Source organism: Oryza sativa, chromosome 1 (assembly GCF_034140825.1).
Source record: "Oryza sativa Japonica Group chromosome 1, ASM3414082v1".
In the NCBI taxonomy this organism is placed as follows: Eukaryota; Viridiplantae; Streptophyta; class Magnoliopsida; order Poales; family Poaceae; genus Oryza; species Oryza sativa.
In genome coordinates, this window is record NC_089035.1 from 36,048,053 (window position 1) to 36,070,243 (window position 22,191).

The following is a 22,191-nucleotide window of genomic DNA, read 5'->3' on the forward strand; positions in this document are numbered from 1 at the left end:
TCAAAGGAGTTGGATGAGAACGTGACGATGGTCAAAAGACCGAGATGCGGTCGTGGTCGCGCGAGAGACACAAGCAATGGGAGAGAGAGAGAGAGAGAGGCATGAGCATGTCATTCCTGACATGTGGGCCTGGTGGAGCGTTTCCCATGGAAAAATTATTTCCGATCATGACCTTGTTGATTTAGTGGTTTGATTTCAAATGGTACCTGCCAGTATCAAGTATCTGGGGGTATCACTTTAAGGGCAGTAAAAACTCTCATGAGTTATCAAATTTCAGAGCACCTTAGCAAAGATGGTTTGTATTTAAGCCACTTTTGATAGCTGACTATATTGGTCATGTTTCATTTTGGACGGTCTGTTAAAGGGTCTCATTTTAAATCGTTTGTAGTGACATCCTATTATCACCTACTTACAAAGTGACTCGGCAAGCCGTTTGATGGTTATAAACTCTCTGACGTAATTTAGCCTATAAAATATATCAATTATCGATCCCATTTATACCCGAACATTTTTAGTCAACAAGAGGCATAACATTATGCTACGTCCCAGTTAATATATAGTCTCATTAATTGACTACATGTGCACGAACTTTAAATAATTTTGATGTGATGAGAGTAGCTTTTCAAGTAGTTATCTCGCCGGACGCTTCTTTTTTTTTAACGGAATTAGTACGAGATTTTGCTATTTCATTGAATATAGACATATAGTGGTAGAAAAATACAACCTCTAGAGATGGAAAGGAAAAACTGTATAGAGCTGTACTGGACCTAAGTGTTTGGTAAAATCTCTCGTAGCCGTTTTGCACCTGCCAAGACCCATGTTCTTGCTTGCTTCTTTATTTTCACCATGAGTCTAGGGGTCATGGTCTCCTGTGCTCGAAGACCGGTTTCTTTCCTTCCAGATTTTCCACACGACCAATAGGATTTGTTGGCCAATATTTCCACCATTCTTGAACGCTTTGATTTGGATCTCAATGGTCCAGCTGTTGGTATGATAACCTAGGGCGCAATTAGACTTTAGATTCTTCGTGTACAGTGGGCAAAGAGATAACCTGCCGACTCATTCGCCACATGCCTTGGGGGGGGGGGGGCATGACCCGTTGTTTTGGCCGGGCTCTGTTTAAGTAGTGATACTCTTTAGCACGTCGTATCAAAACTACTAGAGTATCACCTGATCTTATTCTTCCTACGGTAAGCAACTCACCGTTAAAAAAAGGGGCATTTGCAAATTTGCCATCGGTTTTTTTAATATTGCAAGGATACCACTTGAATGACAGTTCTAGTGGTATTTTTGTAATTTTCTAGTGGCAATCTTGCAATAACGATTCAAAGTAGTGGTAAATTTGCAATTGCCCCTTAAAAAAAGGTACGCTTACATAGGCTTGATGGCAATATTTGATAAGCTTCTTATCTCAATCCTTATTCTTTAGAGGCACCAAACTAGGCCATGCCCCCATTTTTTTTAAAAGAACACAATAAATCGTAGAAATATAAATGGAATAATAAAAATAATTTAAAGGTAAAACTTTTATATTATGCAAGTACGAAGATAAACCCAAATATTAACTCCGAATTTAGTTTCAAATTTTAAATTTTGCATCTAATAAGCCAACAATATCAAATGATGAGAAAATTACTTATTCCCTCCGTAATCTAGGAAGGGATGTAGGGTTACATTCTCCTAGTACAATGAATCTAGACAAAGGTATGTCCAGATTCGTTGTTTGCTATACGGTTCTTATTATTTTATTTCTTTTTTTTCTCTACGAGTTCTTTCAGCGTGCATTTTAACATTGATGCAACTTGGTACTACAAGTGTTGCTCCTTTCTTTGCATATGAAATTTCGTGTGCCAACTGCCAAGTTGTCAACTGCTTATCCTGGCCCCATAGCCATTGTTTTCTATCGCTCTTGAGCATAATTATGATTTGATTCACTGCGACTCGAAGGTTATTCGATATTATATTCTAAATTTCTAATTAAGGTATTTCTTTCTCAGCTCATATATAGATGCAATTCTAATTAAGAAAATTGGAAAAGGATATATATATGTAGGACCAGTGGGATGGAATACTGCAAACTCCTGCAGGTTAATTGTGGATTAGATCGAATCTCGTAGGCCTAAAATGATTTAAGGTGGAGAAAGGTCTGCAATATAGACTCCCTCCAATCATAAATATTCGGAGTTGCTAGAAATATGGCGCCATATGCTACAGTCGATTTTTTTTCAGCCACTTACACAGTAGTTACACCTCATTTACACCCCACTTACATATGTAATTAGTATGTAATTTTAGTACTTACATATGTAATTTTGAGACTTACATTGTAAATACACTAAAATTACATATGTAATTTAGGGACTTACAATGTAAATACATGCCGACTATTTTTTGATGAAAAATATGACGCCATAAATATAGCTACACCCTAAATATTTTATGTTTACGATAACAAGATTCGGTTAAACTTTTAAAATTTTCACGATCAGTTTTATATTAAAATAAGTATATAAAATCTAACAAGATTATTGATATTATGAAAGTATACTTTTCAAGACAAAACTGCATTTATCATTTCTTTTGTTTTTAAACTACGCATTTATGGTTGATGGTCGGAATTTAAAAGTTTAACCCAATATTTTTCTGAATATCAAATATTTTTAAACAGGTGGAATATAATTCAATAACACACAACTAAAATGAAATACGTCAAAAGCACATAAAACTTGTAAAAGACACGCGTGCTAAATGGACAAATTAACAGGGACTAAAATAAACAAATTAACAACTTGTGCCGTAAACAGACAATCATCCCACATTTCCAAGTCTCAATCTGGAGGAATCCTGCAGCGAAGCCAACTTGCTGCCGCGCGCGCGCGCATACATTTCAAACGAGAGCTGTGTGCCTGTGTCTCCATTCAAAATCTAGCCAAGAAAAATCGGAGGCAGCCCCCTGTCCGGCGATGCCTTTCCTTGGCCTACTCCATCTTGCAAATGTACCACGTAAACTTGAGCCGAGTTGCATTGTGATGTAGGTCATGTAGCGCACACTTGAGCTGCAAGTGGTTCACAAATCATACTCCATCTACAAGTCTTTCTTCTCGACATACGCAGAGAAACATTGCCGCATGTCAGTGTCACAAGCTCCTTTGCTGGTTGTCAGCTAAATTAGTGGCTTGAGCACTACGCATCAGTAGTTACCAGCAAGCTTGGACAATTAGCACTAGTTTCAAGTTTGTCTTACTCTGCTTACAAAAAAGATTGGCCCAGCTATTGAAATACTCCTGTGCAGTTTGCGTGGTTAAATTGTCATGGAAGTCGCATCGACTGTGGAAGAATCAGTAAACAGCGAATTGAAATCGAGGTTTGTGCAGGACATGAGGGGGTTGAGTGACAAGGAAAACTAATGACTAATGAGGTAGAACAACTCGCCATCCGGCGAATTGGTATCGAGGGTTTGGCGCCATGATTGTGTGCTTACACTGTCGGCCACTTTAATTGCTCGCCGCATGTACTGGTTTGCGAAAGACCCAACTAGGACAAGGAACAGAGAAAGGATAGAGATTATATGTGACCATGTAAGCATCCAAAGCAGGAGGTCGACTTGGCAAATTGCGCGGCCAGTTGCATGGTGTAGTAGTAGCTAGGATGATACTTTTGTAGACCGGGAGTGGCGATTTGCCTCACCATGCACGTTGGACGATTATTGTGTCCGACCGGCATCGATAGGACAAAAAAATTGATAATTTAACACATTTTTTTCCAGTTATTTTCATTGAAACCTGTGAGGATGATATGTGGGACCATCTGAGTGAATGAAAGTGGGCCAAGATATCAAATAATCGAAAGCCATTTTAAGAAGTGTTAAATTATCAAATCTCTCCGATAGGACACGTGAAGTCATCGAGGAGATAAATTTTGCATCACTTGTGCAAACATGTCCTTCCTGTTTATTTGCTCATCAACTGCATTGAAAATCTAAATTTTAAAACTTAATTTAGTCTCTCTTTTTTTATCAAAGTCAATTTTTCAACCATATTTTATAAGGAAAAAGTACGAATTACCCTCCCGAACTATCGTGGTCGTTCGAATTACCCCAGAACCACAAAACCGGGCATTCTTCACTCCCAACTATGCAAACCGGACAAATTACCCCCCTCGACCCAATCCGCGGTGGTTTTGGTCCACGTGGCGTACGCGTGGCAGTCCAGTCAGCACTCTATTTATATAAAAAAAATGTGGGACCCACCTATCATCTCCTCATCCTCTCTCTTCTCTCTCTCTCACTCTTCCTCTCTCTCTCAAACGGGTTGGCGGTGGCGTGCGGGGGAGGACGCGGTAGCGGCGTGCGGGCAGTGGCGGAGCGCCGGGGAGGACGCGGCGGCGGCGGGCGGCGCCGACGAGAGGAGATGAGGAGGACTACGACGAGGATGGCGTGCACGGTGGCGGGGGATGAGGAGGAGGACGACAAGGATGGCGATGGCGGAGTGGAGGACGAGGACGAGGACGCTGGCTGCGGCGGTCATGGCGGAGAGGTGGAGCGCGGGGAGGACGCGGCGGCGGCGGGCGGCGCCGAGGAGGTAGCAGAGCACCAGGGGCGGGGGATAAGGAGGCGGCCGCTCGGCGCAGCTTCCCCCCTCCCTCTCTCTCTCTCTCTCTCTGTGGAGCCGTCGGGACAGCGGGCACAGCGGGGGCGGTGACAAAGCTCGCGGCGCACCCCGGCGCTCCGCCACCTCCTCAGCACCGCCCACCACAGCCGCGTCCTCCCCGCGCTCCGCCTCTCCGCCATGGCCACCGCAGCCAACGTCCTCGCCGTCGTCCTCCACTCCTCCGTCGCCATCCTCGTCGTCGTCATCCTCCTCATTCCCCATCGCTGCTGCCGCCGCCTCCGCGTCACCCGCCACTGCCGCCGCCGTGCGCTCCATCCTCCTCACCCCCCCTGGTCGGTACCGCCCGCTGCCGCCGCGTCCTCCCCCGCACGCCGCCGCCGACCCGTTTGACAGAGAGAGGAAGAGTGAGAGAGAGAGAAGAGAGATGAAGAGAGGATGAGGAGATGACGGGTGGGTCCCACATTTTTTTTTATAAATAGAGTGCTGACTGGACTGCCACGCGTACGCCATGTGGACCAAAACTACCGCGGATTGGGTCGAGGGGGTAATTTGTCCAATTTACATAGTTGGGGGTGAAGAATGTCCGGTTTTATGGTTTTGGGATAATTCGGACGACCGCGATAATTCGGTTGGATAATTCGTACTTTTTCCTACTTTTTAACCGTTAAGACTACAGATATATCATAAATTATCTTTATTGATTCGTTTATTTTTCCACGGTAGATACCGAGGATGCTTCGATCTTCATTTTTATTAAAAACAAATCATCGTTCGGTGGTCTGAAATTATTTTTCTTGTCCAGAACTCCAGATTCCACGGGCTACATCAAATCCGTCATCGAACTGTTTTTGATGATACCCATCGGAAAAAACGTAATTCGGAGAGAGATGATATTTTGCCCTGTTTTGAGGGGAAAGAGATATGGTACTGGAGATAAACTGCAGTGGGAAATGGTAAGGAACAAACTGGTCTCTCCGTTTCAAATTTCAAGTCATTTTAACTTTTTTTTCAAGTCAAACCTTTTTAAGGTTGACCAAATTTATAGAAAAATTTAGCATCTAAAACACTAAATTAATTTCATTAAATTTAGCATTGAATATATTTTAATAACACATTTTTTTATATTTAAAATATTATGATATTTTTATAAAATTTATTAAATTCAAATAAGTTTAATTAAAAAGATCAAACGGAGGGAGTAAGAAATCCTTGGAAGGCTCAGGGCTCAGGCCAGCCAACGGAACAAATGGACATCTTCCCAGTTGGCCCAAAGTGAAAGTCTGAAAACCTCCAGCCCATGTCGATCCAAACCAATCCAACTAGCATCCAACTAAGGATTGCGATTTACTTCAATGCCTCTGGTGCACTCGCCTCTCTGAAGTCTGAACCACCACCCGCCCGGGTGTTGTGCGGGGCATTTAATTATTTGTTACTTTTAAATTTTAAATTTGATGTTTAACTATTTACGATTCATATATATGAATGATGTATCAATCTAATGGTAAATAATTAATTGCTAAATCTAAAAGTAATAAATAGTTGAATATCTCGCATTGGATGTTCGGTTGGCTCCACCATACAACGGTACAAGCAGAGAATTCATACTGAGGCTGACAATTCGCTGAGAAATGCCACATCCCATATAAAATTAACTTATTATAGGATGAATGGAGTAACAATTTCTTCACTCATATTTTTTTCTTAAACAATCACAACTTCTCACTATTCAAATTCCTTACCTATTTTCTTTTCTTGACCAATCACAATCACTTTTTATTTAATTCGTTAACTTTCGTTATACTCGTATCTAATCTAAACTTCTTATATTTTTTTAAGAAGATAATAGTATTTTGATTAAATTGTTGCAATGCGGAATCACGTCAACATCGTTGCTGACCTTAATTTGTAATGTAATACTCCCTCCGTCCCATAATATAAGGGATTTTACCATTTTTTAGTTGTCCCACAATATAAGGGATTTTGGTGTACTACTTGTCACATCCATCAATTACAATTCAAATTTTTACCCATTTTAACCCTTAACTACCCACTCACCTATAAGCAAATATCATTTAATAGAGGTATTATAGTATTTTCATGCTATCCTTATACTTATTCAAAAGGGAATAATTTCTTATATTATAGGATGGGATGGAAGGAGTACTACTAGCTCAGAGAGCAAACTGGGCCACTCACCGGCTCAGCGCTGTCCATCTCAACGACGAATGGAAACGATGGATTCATATGGACGCGGCTACGGTCGGTCGCCCGATCCGGGGCCGGGAAAATCGTTTACGTGCAAAACTATTTTAAACTGATTTTTCTCTTAAATTACTCATTCAAATCATGATCCGATTGCACTATTAAATTTGTTGCAATTAAATCTTCAAAACAAGACCACACATGGATATATTCCGATGAAAAAAAATTTAGCTTATTATTGAATTATTTTAAATGTTGCACGATGTTCCACCGGAATTGTTTCACTATGTAGATCGGAAATGTTTCACTCTTTCAAATCAGGTGTTGCTTCACCTTATATAAAAACAATGTTTCAGTAAATAGCGAAAGAATGTTTCAGTTCAGTGCAACATTAGATCTATACATAGAAACATTGTGAGTACACTAGATGAAACATTTTTCGGTAGAACAAAAAATAAACCAAATTCCCTTAATAGGGGGTTTCCAAAATATGTGGGTTTTTTTTGTTGCAATGAAATGTTCCGTTCAATGCAACATTAGATCTATACATAGTGAAACATTGTGAGTACACTAGTTGAAACATCTTTGGTAAAACAAAAAATAAACCAAATTCCCTTAATAGAGAGTTTCCAAAATATATGGTTTTTTTAAAGAGTATTTTAATTCACTACAATATTAGGTGTATAAATAGTGAAACATTGTAAATACACTAGGTAAAATATCTTTTATGAAAAAAGAAAGAGAAGTAAGTGGACCTATAGGTGCACACGTGGGGAGAGGGGCGTGGGGGGAGCGCCCGATCCGGCTCCCCCGCGCCGGACGACCGAGGGTAAGTGTTTTCGGATTCATATGGCTATTCATGTGGCCCTCGTGCACCACGCTAGCTAACCCGCCTAGTTCACGCAACGTGCCAAACACGGGCCACCCGGTCTCTTTCCACCACGGTGCCCGTGTCCGTCCGAGCGCGCCGAGTCGAGCGGATTGCGGAGAGCGGAGCGGCGAGATGGCGGCGACCGGGGACAGCAGCGGCGCCCTCGTCTGCGTGACGGGCGGCAGCGGCTTCATCGGCTCGTGGCTCGTCCGCCTCCTCCTCGACCGCGGCTACACCGTCCACGCCACCGTCAAGAACCTCCGTATGTAACACGCGCTCTAGATTCTCTCTGCTCATCTCCACGAGATCATGACTACACCGAACCATACGCGGGCAGCTCAAGATCTCCGGTTTTTTCTTCTCTCGTAGAGGACGACGGCGAGACGAGGCACCTGCAGGCTCTGGACGGCGCCGACACGCGGCTCCGGCTGTTCCAGATGGACCTCCTCGACCCGGCCTCCATCACGCCGGCGGTGGACGGCGCCCACGGCGTCTTCCACCTGGCTTCCCCTCTCACACTTCACCCGACTCAAGACCCCGAGGCAACAAATTCTCCCTTCACAATCGCACAGCTGCAGCTGCAGTACTGCCTGCACACTTGCACGAATGCAGTTCTTTCGGTCAACTCATCGCCTAATTTACGACGTTTTCTGCTGCTGTGCCTGCCCTGCAGGGTGAGCTGCTGAAGCCAGCGGTGAGTGGCACTCTCAACGTCCTCCGTGCCGCGAAGGACTGCGGTGTCGCCCGTGTAATGCTGATGGCGTCGCAGGTTGCCATAGTGCCCAATCCTGAGTGGCCTGCTGATAAGGTCATCGACGACGACAGCTGGGCCGACGTCGAGCTCCTCAAGAAACATCAGGTACACAACTTCCCAATTTGCAACTGCACTAGCCGCACCGGGAGTCTGCGATGTGTTGGGGGACTTGGGGGTAATCAGGGTGCTGGCACTAATTAACAAGTCACAAATCACAATCATATGTGCTGATATATGATGTTACGCTTGGTGTGAGTTGTGCAATCTGTTGGTTGTTGCAGACTTGCTGTGCTTTTTCCTTATTTGGAAAAAGCACAGTGCATGTCAGATGGGAATATCTACATCATCCAGACACGCAATCCGAAAAGTTACTATATTTTGCTTCTATATGCATGTGCTGTAATGGCAACGGAATTAAATCAACTTCACATTGTGGAAATATGTAGTGCACTGTACCTTTTTTTTTTCTTCAAGCTGTGCTAATTTTACTCAGTGCAGCATTGGTACAACGTATCTAAAACGCTGGCAGAGAAGGCTGCCTGGGACTTCGCCGCAAAGGAAGGCTTGCAGCTGGTCGCCCTCAATCCAGGCTTGGTATTGGGCCCAATGTTGATGCCATCCCCTACTTCTAGTCTCCATATGCTGCTTCAGATTCTCGGAGGTCAGTCTCTCAACTCTCTTCAGTGTTACAATGTTTAATTGATGTAAGTAGCTTCTAAGATCGCTTGTCATGCACAGGCCAGAGGTTTGACATCGATGACTTCTACATTGGCTGTGTCGATGTCAGAGATGTGGCACAGTCCGCGGTAGTGATCTATGAGAACACATCGGCACAGGGACGCCACTTATGCATCGAGTCCATAGAGCGTCTGATTGATTTCCATGATAAACTTGCTGAGCTTTACCCTGAATTCCCGATCCACAGGTGATGCATCTATGGGCATCAACATCTCTTAAATCAGATGCAGTGTTCTTCTCTTGCTAATTTCTTTCTTTTTCTTTTCTGCATCAGAATCCAGGAGGATAAACAAGGGTGGGTGGTGAGATCAAAGGCTGCCTCGAAGAAGCTAATTGATCTTGGTGTGCATTTCATTCCGTTCGAAAAAACCATCAGGGACTCTGTGGATTGCTTGAGAAGCAAAGGTTATATATAAGCCTGTGAACATATATTTCGTACTCAGGTTCAGAAACTGCTGTATTTCAGGTTTCACGGTTGAATAAACTGTCGGAATGCGTAGGCATTTCCTCCCCATCAATAATACACTTTTTTTAACTTCAGAAATGGATATGTTTTAAATTGCATCATTTGGTGGTTCTGGACTTAAAACTGATCAAAAAGCGAAAGAAGAATAAGGGAGCAAACATCATAAAGTAGAAAGTGGAAAAAGGCTAAGAAATGAAGTGGATAGAAGAGAAACAAAATCATTCAAAATAAAAAAGGAACAGAGTAAAGAACAGGAAAAGGAAAGCAGAAGAAATCTAGCTCTGAGATCTCTTCCAGGTCCCTCCCTTTACTTGTTCTCTTTTACCTGCAGCAATAAGATAACCAACTAGGTCATCCTACAACTCAAAAATCTTTGTCATTTTATTTTTCGAACCGACTCCAGCTTACAGTTAAAAATCTTTGTCATTTTATTTAGATGACATGTAATAAACGGGTGAGTCCACTCGAGCCGTTAAAACAGTTTCCCTCATATGTGCAGTCATCGGAGTTTCTAGTGACGTAGCCCATGCCCCATAGCCCCATAGGAACCTGATCGTCGATATCTGCGGCATCCAGCATAAAGTCACTCGGTGCTCTTGTGTGGAGTTCGAACATGTAATCGTACGTTGAACCCCACAGCCACAGGTCGCCACACCATCGAAAGCAAAGGCTACAGTAGCAAGCGGCAAAGCTGGTTCTTCTCACTCGATTCGATTCGCCGGCCTGACATGAAGCCACGCTCGCTTCTTGAAAACCTGTCTCCCGCGCAACCTGACCTGGGAAAAGGCTGCCTTCCAGGAGAGGAGATGATCCAAGAGCATCTCCTCCTCCGTCTCCTTCCTTTCGCCTCCAAAAGGAGCTAAAGCATATCGATCTCGCGATCGATCGATTCGATCGACGACGCGTACATTGGCTAGCCCCCTGCACCAAAAAAAAAAAAAGGCGGCGCCTTTAGCTCTCTTTTCCTCTCCCCGCTTGCCCCATGGCTTGTTGTTCTTGTTCTTCCTCCTCGCGAATTCTTCCTCGAATCCTCATCTTGTCCCTCGTACTGTTCTCCTTCGCCACGGCGCCATGCGCCGCTGGGAGGGTCACGATGTCGGTCTATTACGAGACGCTGTGCCCGTTCTGCTCCGGCTTCGTCGTCAACGATCTCGCGAGGATCTTCCGGGACGGCCTCTCCCCCGTCGTTGACCTCCGCCTCGTCCCCTTCGGCAATGGCCGCGTCTCGCCCGACGGATCGATTACCTGCCAGGTCCGCCTCGATCGCTAGCCTCCGTTCCTCACCCATCTCGTTATTAATCTGTTCGTCATCCTCGCCCCGCGCTCACCATGGTTTCCGATTGCCTACTCTAATTGCTTGGTTTTGCAGCATGGAGAGGAGGAATGCCAACTCAATGCGATAGAAGCTTGCGTGATCAGACTTTGGCCTGACGCGGTAATGCCTTACATTAACAGAACAAAAAAAAAAGTTTCTGAACTCAATAGTTCAGTGTCCTGTAGTGTAATTATGTGACAAAACATGCTGGCATTTAATCCATCTATATAGTAGTAGTATGATGTACTGTATGAATGAGCATATGGTAGATCTGCCAAGCTCATCTATTGCTCACATCGATAGAATTTGAGACAATGCACTGAAGTGCCACCAGTATCTGTTCTTCTGAATGCAGGAACAGCATTTCCCTTTCATTAATTGCATTGAGCATTTAGCGCTGACTCAAAAATGGAACGCGTGGCAATCTTGCTTTCAAGAAACTGGTCTAGCCTCTCAACCTGTTATGGACTGCTATAACTCAGGGTACGGCACACAGGTAGGTTCAGTTATTGGCTTCCTATTTCCATTGTCTTTTACTTTCAGATTTGCAGTTGATATATGTTGAGCTAAGAAAGTACTCAGCTTGTTTTTTTTATTTAGAAAAATAAAATAAGTAGTTCTGGTATAGTTGTGTTTAGTAACAATGAAAGTACATCCTAAATGATTTTTTTTCTGAAGACCACCATATACTCCATCCGTCCTAAAATATAGCAACTTTTAGCTGGATAGGACATAATTTATTACTACGAATCTGGATAGAAGGTCTGTCCAGATTCTACTAGGATACGTCCCATCCACAAAAAAAATGCTAAATTTTGGGACGGAGGGAGTAATATGCATTCACAAGATAATGGATCTGATTCTTGCGCTATTCTTCAGATTTGTTCAGAACAGCTCAGCAGCATATTTCTATGTACGTTGAATTTTGATCATCTAATAATAAATCAATTGAATGTGCAGCTTCAACTCCAGTATGCTGCAGAGACGAATGCCCTTCAGCCTCCTCATCAGTTTGTACCCTGGGTGACCGTAAACGGGCGCCCCCTTGGTGATGTAAGTTCCATTTCTTTTCTGAAAATTCTAGTCATATTATACACCATTACTTAAATCTGTCAGGAGAACTAGCACATTATGTCACTGATCTGCAGGATTACACAAATTTTGAAGCCTACATCTGCAGAGCTTATGATGGTGAACTTCCTGAGGCATGCAGGGGGAAACACCTCGCCATTGCTCAACAGACAAGAGCAAGCCGAGGAGGCAAGGTGTGCTTAGCTAGCAAAACTGTCAGTTCAAATAAACCTTAGAAACAGGCATGAGGCAACAAAATGTTTTGTTTCAAGCTGTTCTGGAATCTATACTACTCTGCTTGGTCTAGATGTATTTTGCAGTTGATTGAGCCAGCGTTTCCGTCATGCAACTAGTGTTATGGTTATTGGCATTTGTGGGACTAATAAGAACATGCACAGATTTGTTTTGCACATTTCAGTTCACATCATTTTGTTCAGATACACAAGCCTGATCGATGTCCATGTTCTTGTAATGCAGAGGGATCCACAAAAGTTGGCCGTTCTACTTGCCTTCTGCATCGCGGTGTGGTTCTGACCTCTCTGGAGCGCCATTTCGTCGAGAAAACTCAAACAGTTCAAGATCAGATGAAGCTAACCAAGTAGACTAACAAATACGGAGTAGAAGTAAACAACATTCGCAAACAAGGCATTGTGTAGCACATAAAGTTGCGAATTTTTTCCCCCTTTCTTTGCCTCTGCAAAAAAAATTTCTCTCTTTTCTCTAACAGCGAGTTCAGTATCATTGACTGTCTCAGATAAGGAGACTAGTCACGCTCACGCTTGATTGTTCTATTAGGCCTGTTGTTATACAGATCAAGTGTAAATAAAACTGTAAACAGCAAACCGGTGGAGCTGAAGGACTCTTTTTAAGACAGCCTCGTTGGCAATTGTACTTCTTTCTGCCTTCCTGGCTGTTGCAGTAATAAACAACCTTCCCGGCTCTCCTGATTCTCACTAATCACATGGGTGGCACGTTTGTGCTTGTAAATAGCATTCCAAAGTAGAGTGGGCCCCATTTTCAGAAGGATGGCGAAGATGGTTTATTAAGCACTAATGGTACAATCATCTGACACTCCAGATTCCAGAACATGCTCTTTTCTGAAACAGAGACTGCTAATACCTTCCCCGGTTTATCCTTATCAGCTCAGGCTCTGCAATACTCATTTAAAAGAAACTTTTGCGTATGTATCACCGTATGACTAGTTATTTAAAGATTGGTCCTGAACAAAGTGTAAGGTTAAGGAGCTAGAGATTCTGAAAAGTAACTTATAAATATCTAGCTGGTGAGATTTTTTTTTTAAAAAAACTAAAATTTCCAGTTTCTAGCTAATAGTTCTTTTGCTGAATTATATAAATTTAAACAAGAATGTAAATTGTTTGACGAGAGACGACGAAAATTCCTGATTGCCCACAAGGGTTATCCTGAAAATACAGACGACTAGCAGGCATCAACGTGCAAAAGTAGCTCAACAAGAGACTACTATACTACTAGTCTACTTCTGCTCCTCCATTAACTGAACTAAACAACCTCTCTTAAACTGAAACTCTGAAACCAACCTCCGCCACCATCTGCAACTCTCTGCACTGTCCCCGCTTCCTTCCACGGCCACGGCGGCGGCCATCGCCGCCGTCGGCGATCTCGCCCTGCTCCATCCCGCTCTCCCGTTTCCAATCCCCCAACCGGAGCAGAAATGGCCATCTCCTCCGCCCTCTCCTTCCTCTCCGATCGCAAGCGCCCTATCGTTGTTTCCGTCTTCCTCTTCCTCCTCCTCTCATCCCTCTTCCTCCTCTTCAGCCCCGCACCTGCCGCGCTCCCTTTCTTCTCCTTCCCCTCCTCTCACCTCTCCTCCTCCTCCTCCTCTCCTATCGCCGCCACGCCGCCACCCCTGACTCCAGTTTCCGTCCCCGCCAACGCATCTTCACCGGAGACCCCAGTTGACGCGTCCGGTGGGAGCAACGCTGGCGCCACCGCACCCACCAGGGACGCTCCTCAGCCAGATCGCAGTCGGAGCACGCCCCCTGCCGCCGTCGGAGTGCGTGGATCGGCGGGCACCAACGGAACCAGCAGGGGCGTCTCGGCCGGCGGCGATGGAGCAGGAGCAGCAGCGGCGGCGGCGGCAGGTGTGGCGGTGCCGTCGTGGGAGGTGTGCGAGGTGGGGAAGGGAGTGGTGGCCGCGGACTACATACCGTGCCTGGACAACGTGAAGGCGGTGAAGGCGTTGAAGTCGCTGCGTCACATGGAGCACCGGGAGCGCCACTGCCCGACGGCGCCGAGGCCGAGGTGCCTCGTGCCGCTGCCCACGGGGTACCGGTCACCCTTGCCGTGGCCGCGCAGCCGTGACATGGTGAGCATGACTGCTTGCCTTCTTCGGTAAGCGAGGAAGCGGTTTTACCTTGTTCATTCCACAATGGTGAAATGGTAGTAATGGTAATTTGATATTGCTAAATCTTGTCCCATAGGAGTACCTGACAAAGAGTCTGTTGTGTGCCGTGTGGTTTGGCTGTGCCGTGATCGGTGATACTCAACCCAAACTAGCATGTTTAAGCATCCAAGTAAACAAAGCAAACATTGCAGTTTCTTCAGTATTTTGTTACTAAACTAGCTACTGTTATGAACTTATATGTACAAATGAACCTGGAAACCATAATGGAGAACACTGTTAGGGTCTTAGGGACGTGGCTTCAACGTCCCCGTCTAATGTATGTTGCCAGGTTGAGAATTGTGCATATCCACTAGGTAGTAGGATTTTTTTTTTGTCAAATCAGAAAGACCCGTGCATTTTATCTGTGCAACTATCGTCCACAAGATGTTCATCAACTAGAATTCTGTTTTATAAAAGCCAATTGTGGCATCGTCCACAAGATGTTCATCAACTAGAATTCTGTTTTATAAAAGCCAATTGTGGCTATATCTTGTGATGACATATTTCCTCTGCAAATTTCAGATTTGGTACAATAATGTCCCTCATCCAAAGTTAGTGGAATACAAGAAGGACCAGAACTGGGTTAGGAAGTCTGGCAATTATTTTGTTTTCCCTGGAGGTGGAACTCAATTTAAAGCTGGTGTGACTAAATACATTCGATTTATTCAACAGGTATATACTTTAGAAGTTGTTAAGTCGTAGATAAGTTTCATAATATTAAGACAATAAATTTATGCTTGTCTGTGAAACAACTTCACAGCCTAAGTTCAGTGTTTAAGTGGCATATTCCTAAAATTAATATGGATCCTGGTGGTTCAAAAGCAAACATGGACATATATTCCTAGGATAATCATGCAAAGTTAAAATATATTGCTTCAAAGTATCCGATATGATGTTATCCCTTGTTATAATTGTTTACTTCCAGCCTTGTTGATTTAATAGATCATGCCAAACATTGAATGGGGGACCCATACAAGAACTGTTCTGGATGTTGGATGCGGTGTTGCCAGCTTTGGTGGATACTTGCTTGACAGGAATGTCATTACTATGTCTGTTGCACCCAAAGATGAGCATGAAGCTCAGATACAGTTTGCTCTCGAACGTGGAATTCCAGCATTGTTGGCAGTGATTGGAACACAAAAACTTCCATTCCCTGATAATTCATTTGATGTGATCCATTGTGCAAGGTGTAGGGTCCACTGGTATGCTGATGGCAAGTACTTTAAACCATTGTTGATATGTTTATCTTACAATTCTTCACGTTGTTGACTTTTAAATAGGAATGTTCAGTGGGTTCATTTATTATATTTTCTATGTTAAAATGTAATGCGCACTTTTTTAATTATGACTTCACTAACCTGGGGCATACAGGTGGAAAACCATTATTAGAGCTTAATAGAGTGCTCAGGCCTGGAGGATACTACATCTGGTCTGCAACTCCTGTATATCGTCGTGGCAAAAGAGATGAAGACGACTGGAATGGTTAGTAAGATCTATTATGTGTCGTAGTGATTTTTACCATCATAAGTTCTCAAATTACACATTACTATCTCAAACAAATTATGCATCTTTGCGGAACAGATAAATAATTTGTTGCTAAGAAGGTTTCATGCATAGTATTTTATTGTGACCCTATATAATAGCAAGTTCCATGCTGGCTTATATTAAGTAGAATAAAAAAAAGACTGTAAATTTGGTACCTCTGTATAATGAAGGGGTGTGTACTAGAAGGGAAATTACAAAGTCTTGTTAGAACGAGTGAAAGCTTCAGAGGCTTGGCACACTAAGTTCCCAGGCAGTTGAGATAGCATCACATTTTAAGAATATAAAAAGTATCGTCTCAGTTATGTTGACATTTTTAACAATATTGGTGTGTAACACAGTCTGCAGTTAAGAACATGAATTTAACAAATTCATATGATAGTGTTCTCATTATGCGTGTATGATTACAGAATATTTCACTGTTGTTTGACCTGTGATGGGTTTATATATGTTACTACCTGTTACTTTTCCTTAAAGGCACGGATCAATATAGTTTACATATGATTGTAGGGATCAATGTATTCTTGCTAACTGGAGTTTGTGTTCCACTTATTGCAGCGATGGTTACTCTGACCAAGTCAATTTGCTGGAGGACAGTAGTAAAATCTAAGGATGTTAATAGGATTGGTGTTGTTATATATCAGAAGCCAACCTCAAATTCTTGCTACTTTGAGAGAAAACAGAATGAACCACCCCTATGCCCTAGTAGGGAAGGATCACATTCCCCTTGGTACATCTTATTGATGAGTCATTTCCTTTGTTTTATTTCACATACAGTTGAGACTTACACAATTTGTGCAAGTCCTTACATCACTAGTGCATGTTTGGGCTGATTGCTGCACTGATGTAGGCACTTAAGTTTTGTGTCATCTGCTAGTAGTTCTTGCTACTGGTGTCTAAGCTTTGTAGAAGTTTTATTGTACTAGATAAACTAATGTTATTTTTTTGTTGCCCTCTTTAGGTATGCACCACTTGATAGTTGCCTCTTGTTACCTGCTGTGTCAAGTTCAGGTGAAGGAAACAGCTGGCCCATTTCCTGGCCAGAAAGGCTTAACATCAAATACTCAACTATATCTGACAACGCTTCTACTCAGTTTTCTCAAGAAAAATTTGATTCTGACACAAAGCACTGGAAGGACCTTGTTTCAGAAGTATATTTCAATGAGTTTGCAGTTAATTGGTCTACCGTTCGCAATGTCATGGATATGAATGCTGGTTTTGGAGGGTGAGAAAACTTTGATTCTTAATTTTCTTCAATGGGCTTGTTGATATTTCACAAGTTATGACCATGTCTTTCAATGTTTGAATGCTTTGTTTTGATCCCATGAAATTTTCTGTCCTTTGTTTTCCTGAATAGTTAGACTGTTCATTTGGTTTAGTCCGGTTGTTGGTTTTGAGAGTTTATATATTGGTCCCAGTGTTCTAGTGTTCACTATTCCTTATATGGTAGCTTTTCTATTGAAGAGTACATTTCATTTTGTTTAGTGGATTTCAGCAGCCAATCTTTACACGTATAGGCTTGAACTTCTTGAATTTCTGAAATGTCCCAGATTGTAGTCTAATAGTAGCTTGTTGTGTTAAGGATCTATCATTCTATGTAATCTTCAAAAGCAGATGTTCTGTTCACACGATTCCAATTGCTGTTTACAGTATGTTTCAAGGATCCTTCTTTTTCTTATAACGATGAGCAGTCTAGCTATATAGTTTGTTTGATGGTGAGATAAAATTACCTGGTTTTCTTTCTTCTACCAGATTTGCGGCGTCACTCATCCACAAACCTTTGTGGGTTATGAACGTTGTACCTTTTGATCATCCAGAAGCCTTGCCTATCATTTTCAACAGAGGTTTGATTGGGGTATATCATGACTGGTGTGAATCTTTTAATACATATCCCCGGACCTATGATCTTGTTCACATGAGTTATCTCCTTCAGGGCCTCACAAATAGGTGAAAAATCATGTCTTGATTCTTTGAGAACTGTTCTGTTTAAATATCATTATTCTCTTCTACCAACGTACAGAATCAAGCAAGCTTGGTATTAATGCTTTTGTATTTTAGGTGTGATATCATTGAAGTAGCAGCAGAAATTGATAGGATACTTAGACCTGGAAAATGGTTCGTGTTGCAAGATACTGAGCAAGTGATTAGAAAAATGGATCCAGTTCTTCGCTCTTTGCACTACAGGACTGCAATTGTGAAGCAACAATTTCTTGTCGCTACAAAGGGCTTCTGGCGCCCATACAGTGCAGGTTCTGAGTCAAGATGATTCATGCTTCGTCTTCTGTTGCTGTTAGTAAAAATCAAACAACTGATTTGATTCTTTAAATTCTAATTACATGGATTCTTCGCATAGCATAGATGACACAAATTAGCCCCATATCAACGGTGAGTTCATTCCCTCTGTTTGTAGTTAGCAGTCCATATTAACCATCGGGCTTACTGAGTTGATTCTTTTGTTTCCGTTTTGTTGTGTACAAATTAAAGAACTTATGGCTACAGCAATAGCCAATAGGTTAGCAATAACAGATTGTGGATTTTGAAAGCATGTCTTGATTATTCATTGGTATTTACCTTCGTATATTTAGCAATGATGTTTTCATGCCTTCTTGCAAAGTAACAACAGTAAACTCCCAAGCTATTTTGTTACCGGTGCTTTTTGTGTTGTCTCGGGTATATTATTTCTTTGCATGCTTCACAGTTGACTCGTCTGTTTGGATTGAACACCCATCAAATACTATGATATTGTCCCCAGCAATGGGTGTAGAATGGACAGGCCGGACCTGAATCCGCCAGAGAGGGGCGTACGTTGGCGTGCTGAAACTTACCTTTAGTTTATTTTTTTCGAAGCGCTTCAGAGGTGAAGAAAGCATTGTGTAAGTGATGTGTTTCCTCTCTATTATTATTTTGTTCATGCAATTTAAGAAGCCAGTATTTGGCATAGCTTCTTCGGCTTTTAAGACGAAGCTAATTTTAATTTGAAATGTTGATTTTAAGAATAAATTTAGCTGGTTTCTTTTACTTGTTTACTTAGGAATAGCAAACATGAAAAAATAAAAAAGAGTTGGGCAACAAAACTGCGGAAGAAACCACCTAAAATTAATCCTAAAAATCAGATTCTAAAATTTCAAAAAACTGGTCCAGTGCAACACGCTGACTACACATCAATGCTAGAAGCTCATGAAAAAGGTTAGGTTTAGTTTGATTCCAAAACTGTCAATGTAAGATAATAGATAATATCATATTACCCTAATTTATTAGGGCAGCACTATGATCGGGTGTTTGATAGCCACCCATACTATCCTTACCTTTGGCTTGACCATTGCCGCCGGGCGACGGTGGCTCACGAGATCTGATGAGATCTGATGCTCGAGCGCGTAGACGAGCGGTGGTGCTCGCCCACGCCCGTCGCAGCGGAGACGAGGACACACCACGTTCGGCCGCGCACGCTATGTTCGTGTTCGTCTGTGGTAGGCCCGCGTCGTGCGGACCCAGCAGATCACAGGAGAACAAACCGTGAACGTGGGCCGCATGGGTACGGAGACATGTATGGGTTATGGCCTATGAGCCGCAATCGTCAGTTAAATTGGTTCTACCGGGCCGAGGGGTCAAAGTCCGTTGTAAAAAGTACACCGAAGGTCCCTCAACTTGTCATCGAGTTACAAAAATCGTCCCCAACCACAAAACTAGATATATGACATCTCTCAACTTACAAAACCGTTCATTTTAGATCCTTTGGTGTTTTTGACCCCGGTTTTATCCGACGTGGAGGTTGAGTTAGCGTGGGACCCACGTGGACCCCACATGTCAGGATGCCACATCATCACCAACACTGTTTGTCAAGAGCGCGGCAGGGAGGGACACGCCATCGCGATGGTCATCGAAGAGGATGCGGGGGTGGCAAAACCTGGCCATCGCCATGATCTGCACCTTACACCTGGCGAAGTCGTACTTCTTCCACCTCGGCACCGTCGCGGACACTAGCTTAACCACCACCAGGTCCCCGCCAAGCCCGGACACGAAGGGCGGCGGCGGTGGCTGCTTGTAGCGCCCGTTCCGTCGTGGCGCCTAGCGGGAAAATTATCTCTCAAAAACCCTAATTGCGAAATTTTGTTTCCTTGCTTGTTGTCTAGTGTCCGTGCCATCTCAAGATCTCAATCCCCGATCTATCGTCAAGTTCCAATTTCCGAATCCAAATCTTCCGAATCTTTTTCCTCCGCAAAGTCTGCTTTGCCTCCCCGGCCCTTTTCCTTTTTCCTCTCTCTCTCTCTCTCCCTCGCGCTCCCTCGCTCTCTCCCGATCCCGCCGCTTTGCCCGCGCGCCGCGCGCGTGCGCGCGTGAGCCGCTCGCGCCCGCGCAAGCCGAGTGGCCGACCGCCCGGTCGCCGCCGCCGTCAGCTCTGCCCGCGCCAGTCGCCGCTGTCGCCGCTCCGCTCCAAACCGCCCGCCGTCGTCATCACCGGCCCCCGCCACTCCGCGCGCTAGCCGCCAAGGCCCGGAGGCCGCGCCTCACCTCCCTCTGCCGCGTCGTCGCCCCGCGCCCACCCTCTTTTTCCCGAATCGGCAAAGGAGAGAATTCCTTTCTCCTCCTCCTTTTCCCCTTCCTCCTTTTTCCTCTCCCGCCGGCGTCATCCCGTCTGCCACCGCTTTGGCCGCTAGCCGAGCGCCAGCTCGCGCTCTTGACCGCGCAAGTCGGTTCCCCAAACCGACATTGCCGCCTCCTTAAACCCCCGGCCTCCCCTTCTCCTTTCCTCCCCATTTTCGCCTCCTCCACTGCCGTCTCTTTTTTTCGCCGTCCCCAATCATCGCCGCGCGTGTCGGAGGAGCCGGCACGAGCAAGGACGCCGAAGAGGACTCCGGCCGCGCCTCTTCTTCCTCTTCCCCGGCCCGAGGCCGGAGAGGTCACTCCCGCGCCGTCGGCCTCTCGTCACAGCGCCTCTCCCTCCCCGCGGTGATGTTTCGCTTCGTTCTCCCTCCTCGCTCCGTCTCCCCCCCTTAGACTTCGGTTTTAGCTCGAGTAGACCTCCCATAGTTGGCCGGCGCCGCCCCGACCGATGCCGTTGCTCGCCTTGTGCTCGCCGCCGTCGCCGCTCGAGCTCCGAAGTAGCCGCACGTCGCCAGCCCAGCTCGGCATAGCTCCGTCCAATCCAACCCTAGCATCGAGTTCCCGTGGCCTTGTAGATGCTCTCACCGCCGGAAATCGACCTCTCGTGGCCTCATCGCCGTTTCCCTCTTCTTCCGCCGCCGGTTGCCGCCGCCGCAATCCGCCGCCGCCGAGCTACCTCCGGCGAATCCGAGCCGTTGGCTCGTCTCCTCTCGTCCCGTACTACCGCCCGGTGTACTCGCTGTCGCTTGTATCGCCGTGGCCCGCTCCGCCGATCGCCGCCGCCGCCCGCCGTCCGTTTCGGCTGGGCCTTCGTCTACCTTCCGCCGACCCGCGTGGCTGCCACGTAGGCGCCACGTCGGCGCCACCTCGGCCGCGACCAGATAAGCCGACCCGGCCAGCCGCTCCCTCCGTTTCTCCCCGTGCGCGTGGTCCGCGGTAAGCCGTGAGGCTGCACGTGGGCCCGCCGCCTCCGCCCTCACCGCGAGCCGCGCGCATGCGCCGCGTGCTCCCTCCGCACGGTGGGCCGAGCCGCTGACAAGCGGGTCCCACCCGGGGCCGCGCGAGGTGAGCCCGGTCCACCGGCTCTCTCTCTCTCCTCTCCCGCGCGCGCGCGTAAATGGGCCGCTTTGGGCCGTCCGGCCCGTTTAGCTCGGCCGGACCGAGCCGAATACCTTTGGGCCGCGCCCTAGCCGCCCGAGGAAAGTCTAGAGTCCCTCCCTTCATCATTTCCTTTTTCTTTTTCCAAAAGGGATTTAATTAAATCCTTTTTCCTTTAGACCAAAAAAAATCCAATAACCTTAGAAATTCAATATCTTTCCAACCATAACTCCGCTTGACTCCGTTCAACTTCCAAAATTTCCCAAATCTCGAGATCTACCTAATGGCACGCTTAGGGGTCATTAATAGGGCTTTATTTTCGCCGTTTGTTGAGTTGTCCCGTTTCGCGTGTAGTTTCGGAGCCCGAAGACCCGCAGTGCGAGGATTTCAAGGATCAAGCTCCAGATCTCGAGCAAGGCAAGCCACCTTTGAACAACTTGAGCCTATATTTGAAATTTAATTATATTGCTTGCAAAATATTATGCATTGATAGGATCACA

The 22,191-nt window shown here is 45.0% G+C and overlaps 3 protein-coding genes across 3 annotated transcripts; all 3 read left to right on the top strand.

Moving 5' to 3' along the window:
• Positions 1-7,739: 7,739 nt before the first annotated feature.
• Positions 7,740-9,719, top strand: LOC4327527 (phenylacetaldehyde reductase). Its single transcript, XM_015774996.2, has 6 exons — positions 7,740-7,945; positions 8,053-8,225; positions 8,357-8,542; positions 8,936-9,098; positions 9,176-9,362; positions 9,450-9,719. The coding sequence occupies exons 1-6, from the start codon at positions 7,816-7,818 to the stop codon at positions 9,589-9,591; spliced, it is 981 nt and encodes a 326-aa protein (XP_015630482.1). The 5' UTR covers positions 7,740-7,815; the 3' UTR covers positions 9,592-9,719.
• Positions 9,720-10,261: 542 nt separating this feature from the next.
• On the top strand, positions 10,262-12,984 carry LOC107275986 (gamma-interferon-responsive lysosomal thiol protein). The gene is made up of 6 exons (XM_015789785.3): positions 10,262-10,893; positions 11,011-11,076; positions 11,312-11,452; positions 11,917-12,009; positions 12,105-12,221; positions 12,505-12,984. The coding sequence occupies exons 1-6, from the start codon at positions 10,624-10,626 to the stop codon at positions 12,559-12,561; spliced, it is 744 nt and encodes a 247-aa protein (XP_015645271.1). The 5' UTR covers positions 10,262-10,623; the 3' UTR covers positions 12,562-12,984.
• On the top strand, positions 12,973-18,569 carry LOC4327528 (probable methyltransferase PMT23). The gene is made up of 8 exons (XM_015772272.3): positions 12,973-14,371; positions 14,972-15,121; positions 15,392-15,662; positions 15,821-15,931; positions 16,550-16,721; positions 16,953-17,216; positions 17,744-17,938; positions 18,050-18,569. The coding sequence occupies exons 1-8, from the start codon at positions 13,718-13,720 to the stop codon at positions 18,255-18,257; spliced, it is 2,025 nt and encodes a 674-aa protein (XP_015627758.1). The 5' UTR covers positions 12,973-13,717; the 3' UTR covers positions 18,258-18,569.
• The last annotated feature ends 3,622 nt before the right edge of the window (positions 18,570-22,191 follow it).

What these genes read in the sequence shown, in the direction of transcription:
- LOC107275986 (XM_015789785.3), top strand. Translation starts at nt 10,624, where the DNA reads ATGGCTTGTTGTTCTTGTTCTTCCTCCTCGCGAATTCTTCCTCGAATC. An exon ending in ACGGATCGATTACCTGCCAG is followed by an intron (nt 10,894 to 11,010) that starts GTCCGCCTCGAT and finishes TTGGTTTTGCAG; the next exon opens with CATGGAGAGGAGGAATGCCA. An exon ending in ACGGGCGCCCCCTTGGTGAT is followed by an intron (nt 12,010 to 12,104) that starts GTAAGTTCCATT and finishes ACTGATCTGCAG; the next exon opens with GATTACACAAATTTTGAAGC.
- LOC4327528 (XM_015772272.3), top strand. Translation starts at nt 13,718, where the DNA reads ATGGCCATCTCCTCCGCCCTCTCCTTCCTCTCCGATCGCAAGCGCCCT. An exon ending in GAAGGATCACATTCCCCTTG is followed by an intron (nt 16,722 to 16,952) that starts GTACATCTTATT and finishes TGCCCTCTTTAG; the next exon opens with GTATGCACCACTTGATAGTT. An exon ending in CTTCAGGGCCTCACAAATAG is followed by an intron (nt 17,939 to 18,049) that starts GTGAAAAATCAT and finishes TTTGTATTTTAG; the next exon opens with GTGTGATATCATTGAAGTAG.
- LOC4327527 (XM_015774996.2), top strand. Translation starts at nt 7,816, where the DNA reads ATGGCGGCGACCGGGGACAGCAGCGGCGCCCTCGTCTGCGTGACGGGC. An exon ending in ACCCGACTCAAGACCCCGAG is followed by an intron (nt 8,226 to 8,356) that starts GCAACAAATTCT and finishes CCTGCCCTGCAG; the next exon opens with GGTGAGCTGCTGAAGCCAGC. An exon ending in GCTGCTTCAGATTCTCGGAG is followed by an intron (nt 9,099 to 9,175) that starts GTCAGTCTCTCA and finishes TGTCATGCACAG; the next exon opens with GCCAGAGGTTTGACATCGAT.